Source organism: Cyprinodon variegatus, unplaced genomic scaffold (assembly GCF_000732505.1).
Source record: "Cyprinodon variegatus isolate N-32 unplaced genomic scaffold, C_variegatus-1.0 Scaffold43, whole genome shotgun sequence".
In the NCBI taxonomy this organism is placed as follows: Eukaryota; Metazoa; Chordata; class Actinopteri; order Cyprinodontiformes; family Cyprinodontidae; genus Cyprinodon; species Cyprinodon variegatus.
The window spans coordinates 1,719,133-1,738,969 of NW_015150496.1; the positions used below are offsets into that span (position 1 = coordinate 1,719,133).

General features: G+C 40.3%; 1 protein-coding gene across 4 annotated transcripts in view; it reads left to right on the forward strand.

Annotated features, from left to right (window-relative positions):
• The first annotated feature begins 677 nt into the window (after positions 1 to 677).
• Positions 678 to 19,837, forward strand: part of zbtb16 (zinc finger and BTB domain containing 16) — a 211,063-nt gene continuing 191,903 nt past the window's right edge. The window contains exons 1-3 of one of the 4 annotated variants that reach the window (XM_015370195.1): positions 741 to 825; positions 987 to 1,113; positions 4,693 to 6,019. In XM_015370195.1, coding sequence (XP_015225681.1) covers positions 4,782 to 6,019 — 1,238 coding nt within the window. In that variant the 5' untranslated portion in view covers positions 741 to 825; positions 987 to 1,113; positions 4,693 to 4,781. Of the gene's footprint in view, positions 826 to 986; positions 1,114 to 2,300; positions 2,414 to 2,504; positions 2,582 to 4,692; positions 6,020 to 19,837 lie in introns of those variants that run through there. The other 3 variants (XM_015370196.1, XM_015370194.1, XM_015370197.1) reach the window with 3 other exon arrangements.

The window sequence follows — 19,837 nt, forward strand, 5'->3', positions numbered from 1 at the left end:
ATCAAAAAAGTACTCCAGAGTGTTGTTCAGCATGGGGGTGAGTAGAAAATGAAGGCTAATCATGTTTTGGGTGTACTATTCCTTTAACCCTGCACTCCTCCCCGGGCGCCACACAATGGCAGCCCACTTCTTCCCAAGGGGATGGGTTAAATACAGAGGTAAATTTCTCCTGTGAGAGATCAGTAAAGTTAAATTATTAATATTAAAAGCTTTTTAGGAACAATTTGAATGCATTTTTAGTTTTTTTGCTTCTTTTTTGTTGTTATATATTTTTACTTAATAAATAAATATTGTGTTGGTGCTCTTTACAGTATCTATCTATCTATCTATCTATCTATCTATCTATCTATCTATCTATCTATCTATCTATCTATCTATCTATCTATCTATCTATCTATCTATCTTAGGTGTCCCCATTTTCAGATTTTACCACAGACCCTTAATTCCTCTGGATGCGCCCCTGTCCGTGTTGATATTACAGCTGTTGGCTACTGTACTTGTGTTCCAACAGCTGGAAGGGGGCAGAGTCAGTCACCTTTCATTTCCTCCACTGTAGCCTGACATGAGACAGCCCCCTAGGTGTCTCACTTTCTCAGCGTTTGGACGGAGCGCAGCTCAGCGCCCGGCTGCCTGCCTGCCTGCCTGCCTGCTGCTGCTGCTGCTCGTCTGGCTGACTGGCTGCGTTGACGTCAGCACCATGTTGATTTGCTGAGGCGAGAGAAGAAAGGAGTTAGTGCGTGTTGAGAGAGCGGGTACTGCGAACTGCCTTACTATGCTGTAGCCCCAACCCCCGTGCACTTCACGGAGTCAAAACGTGCAACTTAGGTGAGTACCGACCCGGTAAACGCAGCTGCAGTTTCCCGGCGACAAGTGCCAGACCCACTACCCTGCATGCGCGTCCCACTGTTTATTCCGCGTACTTTCATTCACCATATGGGATGTTTTGTTTTTTTTGTTTTCTTTTTCATGCGTTTCTGTTTTTGCAGCGCTCTGCTCGCTGCGCTTGTCCTCGCTCAACCTTTTGCGCTGAAGTTGCCAGCGGACGCCAGTCCGGCTCAGCCAAGTTGAGGAGTTCTGGCTTTGGAACAAGTGTGTACCTGATTGCGCTGCAAGGTGTGGAAGTTTGCATTTAGCCGGTTTCAGAGATGTTAAGGTTGACGTGCCCCCCCACACCCCCCCACCATTCCAACCCCACCAACCAGTCCAACCTGCCTCTCTTTCTGTGCGTGTTGTCTGGTTAGTATTCTGGAGATCGCAGTCAGAGGACGTGAGGTCTGGCTGCTTCACCGGGAGCCAGACACCACATGACGCGCAGCGCAGCGTCACTTTGATTGGGGAAATCGGCTCGTTTTATTTGACTAAATATACAATTTCCACTCAAATGCGCTCCTTTTTTCCCCACCAGTGTGTCTTTACGCGTCAGCTTGAGTCATTTAAGCTTAAGGTGACATCACAGTTGATGGACGGTCTTTATTCCCAAAACAATTCAGAAAAATCCGTCCTCCGCTCTGACAGGCTGTTAATTGATTTGCAGCCAATTGGATATTTGATTGATCAATAATCGCTGTGAGAACAGAAGCGATGGTAAATTGATTTGTTATCGAATGTGTCTGATCTTTTTCACTCCTTCCCTTTTATCTCCTCAGCAGCATTAAAGCCCCTACCTGCCCCCCTTTCGCTGGATCCGACTATTTCATTTCGCCACCTGCGCGTCATTCCGGTTCCCCTTTCTGTCTCAGGTGGACTTATATCTATTTACACAAATGCTCTATCTCTTTTTAGATTTTGATCATTTCTTTTTCTCTCTCTCCGCGCTTGTTGTGTGTCAGTGTGGAATATTGAGCGCTGTTTATCCTTGTTGTGGCGCGTCAAGGCGCGCGATGGCAGACAACCCGTGATCTGATCGATCCTGCTCCTTCTTTTCTGTAAAGTCTCCCTAATATGGTCATTGTCAGCGATCTATACTGTCCTCTGGGGAGACGATCTCCACCGCCTTAATGTATTTAATCTAGTCCCCGCTCCCTTTGCATAATCTATAACCTTGTGTATAATTTGTCTGCTGCGGCTGCCTCAATATAACGCCGTCTAGACGCTCCGCAGCCTTTTTGTTTATTAATAGAGACCAGACTAAAGTCGGTCTTAAGGGGAACTTTGAAGGAAGCCACAGAGCGCAACAAGCATTGATCATTTACGGAGCTGTAAATCGCTGCTATTGGCAAACATGTTATAAAGATAATCTAAGGTTTTGAAGCATAATCTGTGTTTACAGAGAGGGGGGGTTCTCCCAGTCAGAGGAATACCTGTGGTTTCATCATTACCTTCACTCCCATCGATTTTAGTTCCAACCCACCCACCCACAAAAAGACAACCCGTCCATCCAGCGCTGGGATCATTTTCTGGGCGCAAACAATAGGTGCCTGTATCATTTTACATCCCTTCCAACCTGTTTTAATATTGGGCTATAATATAATGTTTTGACATTTTTTTTTAATTTTTTTTTTTAGGTTGAATTGAACTTTTCAAGAAGAATAATAGGATATATTCATTTTTTTCTTTCTTTTGTGGAGTTGCAAATTTTCTGGTGAGATGTTCACTTTACCTCTGTTTTTAATCTATATGTTGAACAATTGGGCAAAGTTAAATTTTGAAATATGAGATGAACTAATGCAGGGAATTTCTGCCCTGTTACTCTGAAAAAAAAAATAACGCAACCACTTTTGGCATTTACTTAATCATATTTAGTTACTTTAACACAATTGTTTTATGTCCTACCCTGCTAACATGAAACAATTGTGTTAAGGTAACTAAATATATGCCAAAAACGGTTGCATTAGGCGTTTCTCACTTTTTTATTCTTTGACCTTATATGAAAAGGTCTTACAAACAGGATGGAAGAATTAAAAGAAAGTTTTAGAGAAGTGCTCTAAATTAGCTTTTTTTTTCCCATGCCGTACACTTGTTTATGATTTAGGAGAACGATGGTGAAAAAAATCTAATTTGCATGATCTTGTGCTTGTCGGTACTTCTTTTCATATTTCTGCTGTTTCTGATTTTGACCTATGTATTTTTCTTTGACAGTAAACTTTAAATAGAAGAAAATACCTAGTTCAGAATCCCAAAGAAAATTAAGAAATTACAAGATAAAGTCTAAAAGATAACCATAGTTTAATTTGAAATGTATAAAATACCAGTTTTAAAAGGGCAATAGTTAGGGATTCAGTGTGCTACACTTTCATTTAATCAATAAGGAACATTGTTTTGATTTTTCAGTATTTGACCACCAGATCCAGTCTGTGGCAGTATTTTCTTTTTCAACCAGAACTGTCCTTTTTTTTTTAAGGACTCATCATCCATTAACTCAGACAGAAACAGGGTCAGTAGAGGTACTAGCTGCTAGTTGTTTCTTAAATTCATACCTTATTGCAACAATATTATTCAATTGAACGCAAAAATCAGTTTGCTGTAACTTCCTGTTGAGCAAATCTGAATACAAAGATGTCCAATTTTAAAGTGCATGTTGCCTCAGGGCTGCTAATTGAATCTGGACCTGTCCTCATTATTTAGTGTGGGTCAAACATGCTATAGAAATGAGGTGGAGCAACATGTTGCCCTGTTAACTTGGATAATGAAATTACAGACAGTCAACAGACATGTTCATTCATTTGAGATTTTAAGCGCCTGAGAGCAGAGCAAAGCCGAGCGAAGCGGAGAGGGGCGTTAAGTGCAGCAGTGTTGTGTGCCTTTGCCTCATCCTGCTTTCTTTTCCACCCATTCCTGGCTGCTGCTCTCTGCTCCAGTCTGTGATGAGAATACTGAGTAAGATGCTATTTAATTTCAGAAAGGCTGTCGACGCTCGCTGCGAGCCAAGTGATGGAGTGAATGTCCCGCAATTCACTCTTGTTTAACTGGTGTACATCCCCATCAGATAGGCAAATGAAGACATCTTTTTAGCATAACATATGTCGGACTGATTGGTATGCAGGGTGAGCCTGTTGGACAGCCAGCAAATTGTCTCCTTTTAGAAAATACTGTCAATACCCTGAGCACATTTCTCAGAACAATGCAGCCGCACAGATTGTTTACCATCCCTGCAGGATATTTGCAATCTGAGACTCCAGTGGCCTCACACTTGGATTTGCATAATAAATTGTGCTATGATTTGAATACATTCACTGTCAAATAAGATATATTCAAAAAGTAAATTTGAATCGACTTAATATATGGAAGACAACATTCCACTTGTTGAGCTTGGAGCTGCTGTGCCACAAAAACAAGTGTTTTTCTTTGACAGTTTTCTTCTTTTTTGTGTGTCTGTTGCTGGTTTAGATCATCAAACAGGTTTAGACATCAGACCAAGAAAACCTGAGTAAATAAAAAATGAGCTTTTCAAACTAGACATTATTTTCTTCTGGGAAAAAAATCCTACAAACCCCCCCGAGCCCATTTTGCAAAAGCATTTGTTTCCTAAACTAATAAATGTTTGTACCTCCTTCGCAACAAGTGCAATGAAGAGTTTTTCTTTAGATCCTTGTCATCCTGCATAACCCAAGTTAGCAGGGTCTGACAGTATAAAGTTGTTAAAATCTAATATTATGGAATACATTTGATCAAGAATTAAAAACAAGAATTATGTGAGGGGTAAATAATTTGTCACAGTCATGGTTGTAATCTATTAATTTGTTTTATTTGCAGGTAATACTTGTTTACAAAGAGGGCCAAAAGCTCTCCTGAACGGGGGAAGGCAAGCCTCATGAGTCGGCCTCGTGGATTTCATCGACAAAATGGATTTAACTAAAATGGGTATGATCCAGCTCCAGAACCCCAACCATCCCACCGCTCTGCTGCAGAAGGCCAACCAGATGCGTCTGGCTGGGACTCTTTGTGATGTTGTCATCATGGTGGACAGCCAAGAGTTTCATGCTCACCGGACTGTGCTAGCCTGCACCAGCAAAATGTTTGAAATCCTCTTCCATCGCAGCAGCCAGCATTACACCCTGGACTTTCTTTCACCAAAGACTTTTCAGCAGATTTTGGAGTATGCTTACACTGCCACACTCCAGGCCAAGGTGGAGGACTTGGATGATCTCCTTTATGCAGCAGAGATCCTGGAAATTGAGTATTTGGAAGAACAATGCCTCAAGATCCTGGAAACCATTCAGTCCTCGGATGAAAACGACGTTGAGGTCAGCGCTAACGACGGCAGCACAGAGGAGGATGAAGAACGTAAAGGCCAGAATGGAGCCAAGATCTCTAAAAAACATTCCATGGAGAGCTCCTATTTGTCAGGTACCCAACAATCTTCCAACATGTCTGGTGTAGTAGACCAGAGTCCCTCCGTCTCTACTTCCTTTAACGTCTCCAACCTGAGTCCCACCAAAGCTGCAGTGGACAGCCTGATGAGCATTGGCCAGTCTCTGCTGCAGCAAGGCTTTGGTGGGGAGCAGCTAATCCACGCTAACTCTCATCACCTAATGTCTGAGATCAAGACTGAAAACATGCAGGTAGACATGAGTGGAAACGGCCACGAAAGCCCTCAAAACATGGAGTCCAGTGCCTCCAGCAATGGAGACCGGAGCGGAGAAGACCGGAACCGAGATGGTCCTGGAACCCCAACCAGAAGCAGTGTGATCACCAGCGCCCGGGAACTGCACTACGTCCGCGACGAAAACATGGTCGACCACCAAGCTGAAGTCAGTCAGATGGGTCTGGAGGCAATGGCGGGAATGACAGAGAAACATCTCGCCTCGCTATACTCCCTCCCTGTTAATCACAAATCAGACGCCATGATGTCCATGCCGGTGTCCATGGCCTCCGCCCTCCCCATGTCTCCAGCTCTGGCTATGTCTATGGACTTCAGCACCTATGGGGGGCTTCTGCCACAGAGCTTCATCCAGAGAGAATTCTTCAGCAAGCTGGGTGAGCTGGCAGTGGGCATGAAGCCGGATGGCAGGAACCAGCATGAGCGGTGCAACGTTTGCGGTGCAGAGCTGCCAGATAATGAAGCTGTAGAGCAGCACAGGTGAGTCTCTCCTTGATTTGCTATCTATTGAGTCCAACCTTGATGTTTGACCTTGAAACTTCAAATTATGCATAACTTTAGACGTCTCAAAAGTAGGTCTTACTGGACACTGCTGTTTTGTTAGCGAAATATTATTCAGTTGTGTGTCTTTTACTATATTTACACTAGTTTATATTTTAATATGCAGCCTCTCTTAAAGTTCAACCATTGTCAGTAGTACAGCAGAGGCTGCTAGTTTATTGTCTGTATTTATACAGGAGTGGGACTGCAACAATAGAGACAAGTGGGCTTTAGAAAAAAGAATTAGGTGGAAGAAATGCTCTGTTTGTCCATATCAAAAAGAGATCGTAGACCAGAGAGACATTTTGTATTCATACTGGACAAAAGCTGCTTCTGAGAGATAGCAAGGTGTGTGAAATTTTGCTTTTCCAGTCATTATGAAACTAGATTTTATGACAGTCCAACAGAAAGCTAAACTTAAATCAATGAAAATATTGAAAGGACCAAATTACACATGTGTACCGATGCCGTCACAGTTTCTATCTGCATGCTGGATCTTGAGTCAATATAAAACTTAACAAACTCTGCAGGGGTTAAATAACATCTGACTGCATTCCCTGTGTTTGTTGAGATTTAACTGTAAAATATGTAAAACAAAAAAACACTTTTTCCTCTTGTTTGTTCTCTCAGAGAACTGTCTCATATACATGTATCATGGAGTCCTACACATGTTATTTGGCGAACTGTTATCTCTTTAACTCATGTTTTTACTAATGGACATTTCAAAATATCATACAGTTTATGCTTATGTACACAGTTCTGTTTATTACGTTACGATAACTGTATTGCCTTGCTTATGCTCTCGGCAGAAACATGCCTGCATGTACAGTTCTTGGGGGCATGTCCCGTTGTTTTGCCAGTTGCACACTTTTTTGTGTACTGTCCACCTTAAGCCTTAGTGGCACTTGTTAAACAGGAATGACAGCAATGTAGAGTCTGAAAGCATGTCTGGTTATACAGGCATAAACACAGAAAGAGAATATGTATCACTAGACCTTTGATACACTTGTAAAATGGCAAGAAAGTTCTATTTTTGCAGAAGAATGTTAGATTTAGTTGTATTAGTAACGTACTTCCTCTATACCTCTTTTTCTGTTGACAGTTGTTAAAAATAGGTTGCTTTATCAGCAGCACAATCTACTATTGAAAGGAATCACTGCAGCCCCTTAAGGCAAAGTATACACCAAAAGGGCATTCTTTGTGGCCGAATTTTCTTGAAATAGCTGCTACTTAAAAGATATGATCATAGCTTAGACCTTCTCTAGTCACCAGCTGACCATTTACTGCTGAATCTTTGCCATTCTGGCTTTAGTTCCAGTCATGGGAATGTTACTTTTCTGTTTTCTTTCATCCCTTCCTTTTTTTGGTTTTAATTTAGGTTATTTTGTATTCCTCTAAGCAATTCTTGTGATAACCACTATCACCAAGGCTTTCAGAGAGACGGTTCTACAACAGCACATTGTCTTTAAATAATATCCATTTGTCTCTTCCGTATGACTATCTTAACTGTTCAAACTTTTTTACTTTTGCTAATATAAACACCCTCCTTTGAAGTAATGGCTGCTTTACACATGATCACTAGGATGCATGTTATGACTGTTGGATCAGTTGGTTCATTGTTACTCCCTAAAGCTACAAGTAGTAGTATACAAGTGTACAAGTCTCTTTTGTTGATGCATAGAGATTGTATTTGTACCAGGAAACTGATTGATGTTGAATTGCTATTTTAAATATATCTTATTTCTTATAATTATGTTCAAATCCCACTGATATACTATTAAACACCTCTGGTTAGTATTCAGTGAGGGAAAAGTACTTGGCATTTTGCCAACAATCATTTGATACGTTTTGGGGGTATTTTTCACTAAGAAAGAAATCCCTCCAGTTATCTTGTACCACGTTTGAAGAGTTCACATCATTTTGTTTTCACACAAACTGCAGTTGTCCTTGGCTGACAGCTCCAGCGAGGAGATTCACTTCTCCAGTAACTGCTATGCCTGCCCAGGTGACTGCCGGAGCAGCGCTGTCTCAACATTGTCCAAGACCATTAGTCACACCTTCCAATATGTGGGCAGCAGCCATCGCAGACACTTACTACTGTGGAACCCCCTTGTCCTGGACCGTACTCCTTTTCCCATAACTGCACAAGGGGGTCCTTTATTGGCTTGATAATTGGAGTAGACGGTCAGCTCAGGAAATGAGTGCTGAAGCTGGGCTCTGAGACAAGGAGGTAGTTCTAGGAGAGGGGAGTGGCAGGAGACGATATATCAGCCCTGCAGCTTTTTAAACCGGTTGATTCACTCGGTGTTCCTTACTGTGCGTTTCTCTGATTTTAACAGTCTGAGTTCTCCCTCAACAGGAGGCATTTTCCTGCATTCAAGGCCACCTTCTCACCCTGCAATGTTTGCTTAGATCAATAAGAAAGCACAGTGGTTAAAGTTCAATACCCCCCTACCCCCAACCTCTTCTCACAACTTACAGGTGGTTCTGTCCCAGCTCCTAATGGAGCTGCTCCCCCCACCAAAAAAAAGAAAATATTGGAAATTATGGAATAGCTTTTACTCATGAGAGAGTCGTCCTTGTTTAGAGCCTCTCACTATGTTTCTCCGCCATTTAATAACAGCAATGAAGTCTCTTACTCCTGTGGCGCTGGCAATTACTTCTGAAAGCGTTTCTATTTGTTTGGCCTTCGTAAAAAGTGCCCATTATTCATTATATAAAAGATGGAAATCCACCACGGACCGACACAATGTTGCTTTATGGGGAAAAAGGTAAACATTCAGGTAGATTTCCAGCTGCTAATGATCAATTCTCTTCAAGCACAAACAGCTTTAAAAACCCGCTTCAGCCTCTATGTAAGAGGCAACAGTGTAGTCACACTTTTTTTAATGGACAAGCTTCACCAGATTCTGTTTTTTGGGGGGAGGTGGGGGTGTCTGAAATAGTTGCCTGTGTTTCAAGAGGAATTTCATCAATTCGCTCAAGCTGGGAAATCTTGTATCAAAGGAGATTTCCAAACCGTTTCATGCATTGATCTTCCCGCTTTGCACCGTAGCATACTAATGGGTTAATTTAGTCTGGTTGATACACCGACACGACACTGTTTAATATTGCATGCGCTGTCCTGACAGCCTCCTGAAGTGTAGAAATCAAACATTGCATCATCCGCAGCCGTCCGCACATGAAAGTGCCGGCGCGCGAAGCAGAGATGCCTGATAATTCAGATGCTCTTCATGTCCTCGCAAATTCCTCCGTGGGTCATTGAGCAGCGCATCAAGTTGGCGCCTCATCTTCTTTATCTCCGCGTATATCCCGTCAAAGACCTCAGGATTCTTTATGTTCTTTTTTTCAGACAGGCAGAGTTCTGTTCTTTTGCACTAATTACACAACATTTCCCCACAGCCAGCGTGTCAGGGTCACCTCTGCTCTGCAATCCCACCCTCCACCCCAACGACAAGCACATGAAAAAAGTTTAACCTGGGTGCACGCAGGTCAAGTCAGAACATGAGTGTAATTGTTTCCAGATGTGGCACGGGTCAGTGCTGTGAGGTGTCTGTGTGTGTGCTTCAGTGTTGCAATGAATGCATCAGAAAGTACCCACTTCCTGAATAAATCTGCCCTCTGCCCTTTTCCATTCCTCTCTGCCCTGGATTATATCAGAATGAACACCTACACCGAATCCACTTAAGACCGGTTCCACAAGGACTAAGAAGCATGTTTTTTAGTGCAAAATAGGCAGGAATGAATAAAACTGGGATATTGATGTCCCAGGTGAATATATGTACAAGTTTTAAAATAAATGCCTTTTTTATTGCCATCAAAAAAATCTAAAGGCTCCAGCTTTATTCCCTTAAAACAAAAATTGGCCATTTGCAAGCGATCTGAAAATCATGGATGGCTCGTGGCACGCCGATATCTTTTAAAGAAACTTGCATAGATGACCAATTAACCAGCTAATATCTACCATAAGAAGGTAAATTATTTGAAAAATAAAAAGTTTTAGGAATACAGCAGAATGTAGGTGTTTACTTTTTAAAGCTTTACTCAAATATATCATATACCAAAACAATACATATCTGATGGGGATTGCTTTTCGTAGCAGGCAATATGTTTTTTTATTTTATTTATTTATGTCAATATTTATCATGCGGTATATTGTTTTTTTATGTTTGAATAATTCAAGGCTTTTATTCTATCGTGTAGACAAGAGTAGGAGATACTTTAAATGTGTATATATACAAAAAGATATAAAAATGTAAAGACTTCTGCACTTCATTACCAATTCTGTTTGACATTTATTACATTTAAAAGAGGAGCCTGAAACTGAATGTAGGGCCCACTCTTAAGGACCTGAGGTCAAGTTTTCTAAACATCAGCAATCCCCCAGCTGACCACAACTTTTCCTTCCTCCTCCTCTCCGACAAGCCGGCACATCATCACCTCCTCACTGACAAGTCATAGGTTTATTTCTGAAGGGCCGCTCAGCCTAAACGTTGTCAGGGCTTCAGGCAGACAGGATTACTGCAATATTTTAGTAACCCTCGCACTAAGAAAGTAACCAACACTTGGGAGATTAACGGCTAAATGCATATGTAAAATGGGGAGCTGCAGGTGATTCTGCAAAGGCAGGGTAACAGCGGAGGAAAGGAAAACCCTTTCTGTTTGGTATTCTAAACTCAGCAGCCAGTTCACAGAACAGCCCTGACTCTATCTCTTTCACTTAATCGTCTATTTTCATGCAAATGACTGCCACATGGTACATCCCATATGTGAAACAGAGATTTTTCATTGTAAACCTTTAAAAAAAACCAGAGATCAATTCTAGATATACCTTAACTCATATTTTATGCTGCTATGTTGACTAAAATTTAAGACGCCACCCCGCCCCTCAGCTTATTGTCTTATTGTCATAGTCTCAGGGTGTATGGTGGGCAGAAGTGGTGGGAAATAATCACCCCCGCATTAACCTCTGCACGCGCACACACTCTTCATTACTTTTCACACACATTCCCTCTTTGGCTGCAGCAGGCAGCTCCCACTCTTCCATTTCCTCTTCTTTTGTGGCAAAAAAACAGGGGGACGAAGGGAGCTCTAATACCCGGGGCCCCAGGTGTTTAAACAGCCAGCCCAAGGCCCTTATCTGTGCATATCAGAGTGAGACAGATAACCCTTGGCAATCCTTCCTAGTAAACCAAGAGCTGATTGAAGCCCGATAGCGGTTCCAATACGTTTGCTGCAGGTGATAACGAAGTATGCACACACAGGTATATAAAGGCTGGAGAGGTCAGTGGAAGGTATAGAGATTATTTCCAAACATGCTCTGACCCTTGAGTGGCTGCTTTAGCCACCATCAACCATTAACTAGCCCATTTTGTAGTAGCCACACTATGAGCAAGTAGACCGTTGGGTTCAAGTGGCCATAAGATAGTAGCAGCCTGCAAAACTTTAAAGGTGAAAAGTAGTTGTCAGTTTTATTTTGGAAAAGCTTTTGCTGGATCGGACTGGATCTTCTATTGTATTTTTATTTTATTTTATTGCAATGCCATGAACCACCTGTTTGTATGTGATGTGTAGAGTATATTACAAATTATAGAATGATAGTTGCAGCGCATGGATATACTTTCAGGTTGACGTCTATGTCTTGCAAGTAGGTCAGTAGTGGGTCTACCTTCCTACCATGTTCAGATAATGTGTCGAACATTGCTTTGGGAGATATTTAACCCTGTAATGCCAAATGTATCATATTTGATACATACGGTTTCTGAAATGTTTTGCGTCTGACACCTTTTGCATAATTTAATGGTAAAAACTTTGCTCAAAATCCTATTGTACACAATCAGATATACCTGATAACAGAGGGCAGAAGACTACACAAAAAATAATCTTGACTTATCACATAGTAATAAATTATTAATATCAAAAATGTATTTCTGTTTTTTCTTTTTACATATTTTGTTAAAAGGCCAAATAAGGACTTCAAACCAAAAAAAAGTAATTTTCTGTTTTGTTTTATTCTTGGATCGGCCTTTAAAGGGTTAAAAAAAAAAAGTTTTATACTATAACCTAAACATTTTCACAACTTTATCCTGGCCTCACTTCAAAAAAGTGAGTCATGTTTTCTTAAATTAAATAATTTAGTCTTAAATTAAGCAGGTAAGTTAGACACTTTGCCAATAAAATAACGCAATTTACATTTATAATAACAAAAAACAATTGTTGTCTCTTATTGCATAATATCTAATTACTTTTATTTTAAGGGTAACAATACGAACTCCATTAGCAGATTTTATTTACCTACTCAAACTAAGGAAAAATACACTTATTTTATGACATTTTTACTAATTTATAAATAGTGCTTGCTGTGCCATTTGCTGTGTGTCTTGGTCTTCATTTTTCTGGGATGTTCTCTAAATAACCTCTAAGGCCTTCCACAGAGCAGCTGCTTTAAGAGTGCATCACACACAGGTGGACTCTGTTTTATAATTAGTGACTTCTCAAGGCAATGGGTTGCAGTGAATTATACATATATATAATATGGTGGGAACAATGAGAAGATGGGAAACAAAGAAGCACAAGAAAATGCGGTTTATTAACAATAGATACCATGACTGGAATATTCAATAACAATTACAGAAATGCCAGCTTAAATATATAAATTATATTAAGCTATTGTAAATGTCAAATGTATTGTCATCCCATTAGCAGCTAAGTAAGCCTCAGGAACAACAAGCATCTTAGGAGTAAATTAGCTTTTTTATTTAATGATGTACCTCACCGAGTTGGGTGTGTAACTTGAGTTCCAGCAGAGGTATCAGTTTATGACTGAGCGGTTGCAGAAAACTCACAATGACAGGTGCCATGTAGAAATGACAGACACCCAGAGCTGCGATGCTGAACTTTAATACAGCAGCCGTCAGTGTTAGTTGACAGCACTGCCTGAGCTGTCTTCCTTTAACTTTACCCATTCAAATAAAGACCCACTGTGGGCTGTAATAATGGACACATAAAAGAGATCTAAAGCTTCGATATGGCACATACCTTCTCAGGCTGCCTTTCAGAAAACAATGCATAATCCCAAAAAAAAAAAGAGATTGAAAAGAGCAAATGGTTCATGGTTCTAACCTGTGAAGCTGGAAGCATTTTGCCAGACAACAAAGCATCCATTACATGGCAGTGGATTACCCCCTATTTGAAATCACTCAGCAGGCTTAGTCTTCCCGGCTTGCACTCGCAGTTACAGTACATTCCGTTGTAATAATCCAGTAGCACAAAAACTCCCACTTAAAGAAAACACCTCTTCAAAAACCTGAGCCACGGACAACAGCGGAGGGCTATTTGACGTTTTCTTTTTTTATCTTCACACACAGGTTTTTTTTTTGTCCATATAGGCCATGCGGTGTTTGTTTGTGCCCCTCAGGAGAACCCAATTTGACTTAGCCCTCAATGATGGCCGCGGCTGAGGCAGCTGCTGGCTGAAGCCCAATTATAGGCAGGCTTTAAAAGGCGACGGTTGAACCGTAAAGATTTACACCGCCATCGCTCTGATCTCAGATCTGGGCTCTGTCCTCACTGTCAGGATAGGGAGATGTATCGATTAAAGACTTAACGCTGGGAGGGGATACATCATGTGGAATCAGCTGCACATACACACAAGCGCACATCTCAAGACGGATTCAGTGGTAGATTGTTATTCAGGCCTGTGATATCATCTGGTCAAATTGATTGTTTTAGATTTGGAAATGTTGCAAAAAGCATCGCCTGAGAAAGGTGGTAGTAGCTTTAATGTAAAGAACGAGGTTGGCAGTAAAGGGGAGCGATCTGATCAGCAGGGTGATTAAAACACCTTTTTTCTAAGATAAGAGTAAAGGGATACACTTGAGTGAAAAAAATTTAAGTGTGGCAGTAAGGCCCCTATATTTTTCCTCCTGGGGCCACTCTGGTCAGGAAGGAGTTTTGGAGATACTGTTATAGACTTTGACTGAATGTGCAGCAGTGCAAGTGTGCAATGTGTGTTTGATTGTACATTATTATGAAAAGGTATATGCTGCAGTTTGTAATTCATCTAATTGTACATTACTCTAGTGTGTAATGTGCACTAGTGAAGCACAGGCCTAATGAATGTTATACTAATCTAAAAACGCAGTTAGATCAAAGGGGTCTAGCAATATCAAGCACTCAAGATGTCAAAAACAAACTTATAATGCATAATTCTGATGAAATTCATGAAAAGTTTTGGAGAAAAAAGAAGTCTAGAGTACAAAGCCTTTTGTAAGGTTTTGGGAAATATGCAAACAGAGATGTGGAACAGTGGTTATCCAGTCCAGTGGCTTGTCTGCCAAAACTACTCCGAGAGGACATTAACGACTCACCCAGAAGGTCAGAAAATAAAACGGAGCATATAAAGCTCCACAGGCTTTTTCTGATTGCACAATATGAATATGAGTGCCTAAAAAAATAATAAAAAAAAAAATGCTGTGAAAAAGTTCAGAAGCAGAAACAGGACCCCAGCTGTCTCACATTTACAAAAAAAATTATTTTATGATCCCCAAGAGTTTCTTTAAGATTTCTGTGGAAGTTTTTAAAAGATACACATCTTTATTCTGGTGTAAAACTAGAACGGTTCAGAATGGGGGGAAAAAAAGAAATTATACAAACAGTGGTAGCCTCATGGTCCATTGGTGCTTCTGGACCTGGACAACTTACCTTAAAGGTATACTATGCAACCGGTGTTGATTTTCCAGCGAGGCTCCCCCCAGAGGGCGAAAGTAAAAGTGCACTGTCATAAATATGCTCAGCTGTTCTGCTGGTTTCTCCGTCAAGCCAGGCGCGGTTGTTTTGAGCTCTGTCCAGAACCCTTTTCCTCTTTCCCGCCTGCTCTGACATGGGCTTTCGCTGTTTTCTCGCTGGTTCCGCCATGATAACTGCACAAATATCGCCACTGCGCTAGCAACGAGCATGCCTTTCACTGGGGGCGTGTAGCAGTTCTCGCCGTAAAGCAAGACCGATTCTGAGCCTGTGGGTGCGGGCCGAGGGCTCCTGCAATTGCAAGTACGGTATTTCCCCTACAGACCACCAGGGCGGCCGAGAAAACCTTTGTTCGACCTGAAATGACTCATTTAATCATCCAAAACGTTATGGAACACATTAATTAACTGAAAAATGTTGCTTAGTATGCCTTTACCTGTTAGCAATATGAACCCTGCTATTAGCAGAACATTTTGAAGGAAAATTTCCAGCTATCAGTTCATGGTAATAAGCCCAGGCATCTATATTTGGGTTATCACTCAAATGAAACCAGTATATCCATCTCTAAATGACTCATTCATTAGATAATTAAGCTTCTAGATTGGCCGAATCAAAGTTTGGACCCAAGTCAAACTAAAATGCTAAATGATCTATTACAAGGCATTAATGTTCAAATTTCCAGTGTTGCCAAATAGAAAAAAATAATCTTTTAAGGTAATATCATATATCAAAAATGTACATGCGTAAAGTATGTTTTATCACAAACATTTAACAGTTCAGCGCAATGTACTGCAGTGTGTGTTTTCTCTCTTTGGATTGGGGTTCATGTCCTAATTGCAACTTCTTATCAGGAAATGCAAATGTGTTATCGGTTTCAACTTCCTGATTTCTATCTTGGGCCCCAGAAGCTGTTGGTTTATAAATAAATACACATTGTGCAATTTTTTAAGAAGGCTTGAGAGATATTTGGCAAATGTTTATCTCTGTTTGAATGTCTTCACCTTAATATGCTTCATACATCTTTGTCAAGTCTCCAGTTAAAAGCAGCAAATCCAATAAATTTTACTTCTGGTTCATGGCGCCCCTTTCCTCTGTTCTCCTGGTCGCTCTGGGTTCTAATCCCATCGATATCCCATTAGCATCCCCTCTCTGGGTCCCCGTCACATGAAAGAAGATGTGTTGGTTCCTTCTATTTGATTCTATCAGTCTGGCAGACTGTGAGGAGGGCGACCACAAAGAGAAAATGTGCTCCAGCCAAAGGGCCAAACCAAGTGTGCTCACAAATATCCTGTGTGTGTGTGTGTGAGTGTTAATTTGTGTGCGTGAAATGCTGCCATTGCCACCTCGGAGGCCCCCTAGCCTCCCTGGGAAGTATCAAAAACGGAGCCCTTCGTGGCTTAAAGGGGGAGAGCTTCTAATTAGCCTCTTTGTTGCCACTTGAATGGTTCGCCAGAGATTGGCAAGGGGCCCCAATGGAGTGATATCAGCACGCTATGAAGCCGGTCTTCAAAAAATTAGCCCCTATTCTCTCTAACGTCACCTGCTACAAAGGAGCTCTCAGGTAGGAAAATGAGGACATAGAAACAACATGTAGGTTTTTTATCCAACTCTTCATAGCTGGGGGCGTCATGTTGCCTCAACAGGTGGATTTAGGATGGAATACTTATCACTCCTCTGATGAAGTGGTTCCAGTCTTATTCATGTAAAGGAAATCGTGTCAAAACAACTCCCAATGTTGTCGATCACCGTTCCCAACTTTTCTATTTCTATACAGTTTTTTTGGTTCTTTTATTGCATAATTTAAAAACAATTTAAAGGAAAAGTCCGGTCAGCAAGGAATAAACATTGGATCCTTGTTTATACCTAAAACTAATACGTTTGCGGTGATTTAATGAATTTAGCATCAATCAGTAAAAAAATAAAAACAATATTACACTGAGTCTGGGAGCGGCCATTTTTGCCCAAATATAGTAACACCTTTTTTTTTTTTTTACTTTATTGAGCAAATGTACAAAACAAACAGGTTTTGTATTAAGGGACAGCACATCAGAGGGGGAGATATAAAGACTCGCACAAGAGGTACACAATAATTGAACTAGACAAAAAAAAAAACATTAAAAGGAAAAATTATTTGAAACAGTCAATAAAGTCAATAAAATACAAATGACAAGTGTTAAATAATAATAATAATAATAAAAAAAAGTTATTAAATATCAGTAAGAGGTTTCAGGGAAGTATTTTCTATAGTTATCAAGAAACATGTTGTTCTTTTTATTTTTAATCAGTTTGAGGGATGCAATCAGAGAGTTCAACCTCTAAGAGAAAGTTGTTAGGAATCGAGTTTGCACATTTTTGTTTGTGAATGAAAAATTTTGCATATATGATAATAAAATTAAGCATATGTTCAAAGTCACGATGTTCAGAGTTATTGAAATAGCAGATAACATCTTTAAGAGTTAGTGTGCAATTTTATTTGAATGGAAAACAAAAGATTCAGATATAGTAGCCCCTCCCTCCTGCCATCTTCCAGCAGTGACGTCACGGTGCGGTAAGCCTAGCGCCATTCTCCCCGCTTTACAAGCAAAATCAATGGGAACTACTAGACACATCTGCAATCAACAACAATTATTGAAGATTTCCAGAGGACTTCACCATTGAAATTCACCAGAGCTATAGTGAAACTGACAATGCCCACGTGCATGGGCAGTTGGATGGGGGTAAAAGTAAAAAAAAAAGAAATTAGTTATTCCACCTTTCTGATTCATGATCCTCCACGGACGGGTTGGTCGTTGGATTGCCAACCTTGAAGAGGGAGGATTTGCCATTGAACTTCTGGCCAGAGAAAAAACACGTAAATAATCCTTTACTCTCCCCTTCACATAGTGCACTAGTCGTCGCAGTCATGAATAATAGTGTGTTGTGACAAACACCAGATACAGCACTGGGACTTGATCAACAGCCGATACCGCACCGTGACGTCACAAACCAGTAGGTGGCAGTAGTGCTCTTTGACAAACATGGATTTCCTTTAAAAACCCTGTAACATTAATTGCGAGCATAAGATTAATACGTGGTAAGATTTTATAATAACACTACACGTTTTTTTTTATTTATTTTTTTATTTAACTTTATTGATCTCACACTGGAGGAATTTACCTCTGCATTTAATTCATCTGCTGGGGGAGCAGTGGGCTGCCATCGTGCAGCGCCCAGGGAGCAGTGTGGGGTTAAGGGTCTTGCTCAGGGACCCAGAGTGGCAGTCCATGGGAGTAGGGCTTGAACTCATAACCCCTGGAACCCAAACGCAATGCTCTAAGCACTAGGCCACTGCCGCCCTATTTCTTTTTTTTGGGGGCTAAAAAAACAAGACTTCCCAATATTATCTGCACCCTTATCCTCTTACTGTTATTAAAAAGCAAAAATTCTGAAACGTTTTTTTGCTGTGCCCAACAGTGTAATGAATCTTGATAAGGACCCTCACCTGTATGTCATGAACTATAAAAAAAAATAAAATAAAAAAGAGAGTTTTGCAGCTTATTTTCAGATATTGACAGGACTGCCACTGATAAGGCAGTACTTTTCCACAGTGGTTCTATAAAGGCAGTGGAAGCTACTCTGGAACAGGTCCAGGAGTGGGTGGAGTTTTCCCAGAGTAGCCTCAAACTGCCTAAAAAATTAAAATGGCACCAGGCACTTGATTTACTTTATTTATATTTATGCTCAAGTGCTTTGCCAGAAAATTTCTGCTTTTTACAATTTGAAAAAGATTCCAGGATGGGAAGTGAAACATCTTCAAACTTGGAAAACAAAGTCCAGTGGTTTGTTTTTTAAACTTTTTTTTGGGGACATTTCTATAGTTTTTGAATAGATTTTTTTTTTACTTTAAAACTTGAAACATTTTCTTTATAAAGGGACATGTTATGCATATGTGTCCAAGAATTAACATTGTAAGAATAATTTATATTTAATTATAATATACTGTTTCATGTCTGTCTTGATATTATCTAGAAATTAGTATTTGTTAAAAAAACATTTTTCTCATTTGCATTTCACCCAGCAGTAAAATATTGGTTTTAAGGTGTTTCTTATTCAAAGGTGAGTTACTTCCCTGATTCGTTAAGCAGTTACTTTTGATAGATGTGATTGTCTTATCTCTCTAAAAAAAATAAAAACATTAAAAGGAGCTGAGCCTGTGGCAGCTGCCATACCGCTCGGTGAGCGCCCTGGCAGGAGCACAATGAATGTCAAAGCGACTCGTGGCTTTAACGCTGACCGACACGTTTTAAGCTCCGCTGTAATCCAGGAGGGATCAGTTGGGTAAATCATGGCATAAAGCTTAAAACCATAATTGATTTATGTATTTGCTGACCGAAGACGCCTGGAGAGATTATCGAAGGGAGAGAGCTGATGATGGATGTGGCAGATCCCCCTGCCCCGCTCGCTTAGGCAGACTGCTTACAAAGTGGGGGATGAATTCAGTTTAATGGAGATATGCCTGCTTAGAGAAGAAGAATGTTTAAAGAATAAAAAGATGCCTCATTAGTTTGGTATTTTTAGGAGAATTCCAGTTTTTTTTCTGTCTTCTTTTTGTAGTTCATAAAGCATAACTGATGAGGTCCTAAATCTTTGGCTGGCATAGTTTGGATGCGTTTAGCTGTTTTTAAGTATCTGTAAAATGAATGTCTTCTTCAATCCTATTCTGGAGTTTGAAAAAGTATTACAATGTTTATTTTTAATTTTTATTGTTGTTCATCAAAAACATATTGGCGTGTACTGTATTTGTGTGTATACATTTTTTCTATTCAGATTGAAATTATTTAGATTAGGGCTGCAATTTAAGATCATTTTGCAAATTGAATTCTTTTTTTGATTATTTGATCAATAATCTGATAGTTAAAGGTTCCTTAAAGACGAAATTAAACTAATTGGAACTTTTCCACTTGAGGAGTTCTGGATGTAGCATATTGACAGAAAAAAAAAGCATTTTTAATCTTAAATGCAAAATGTATACAT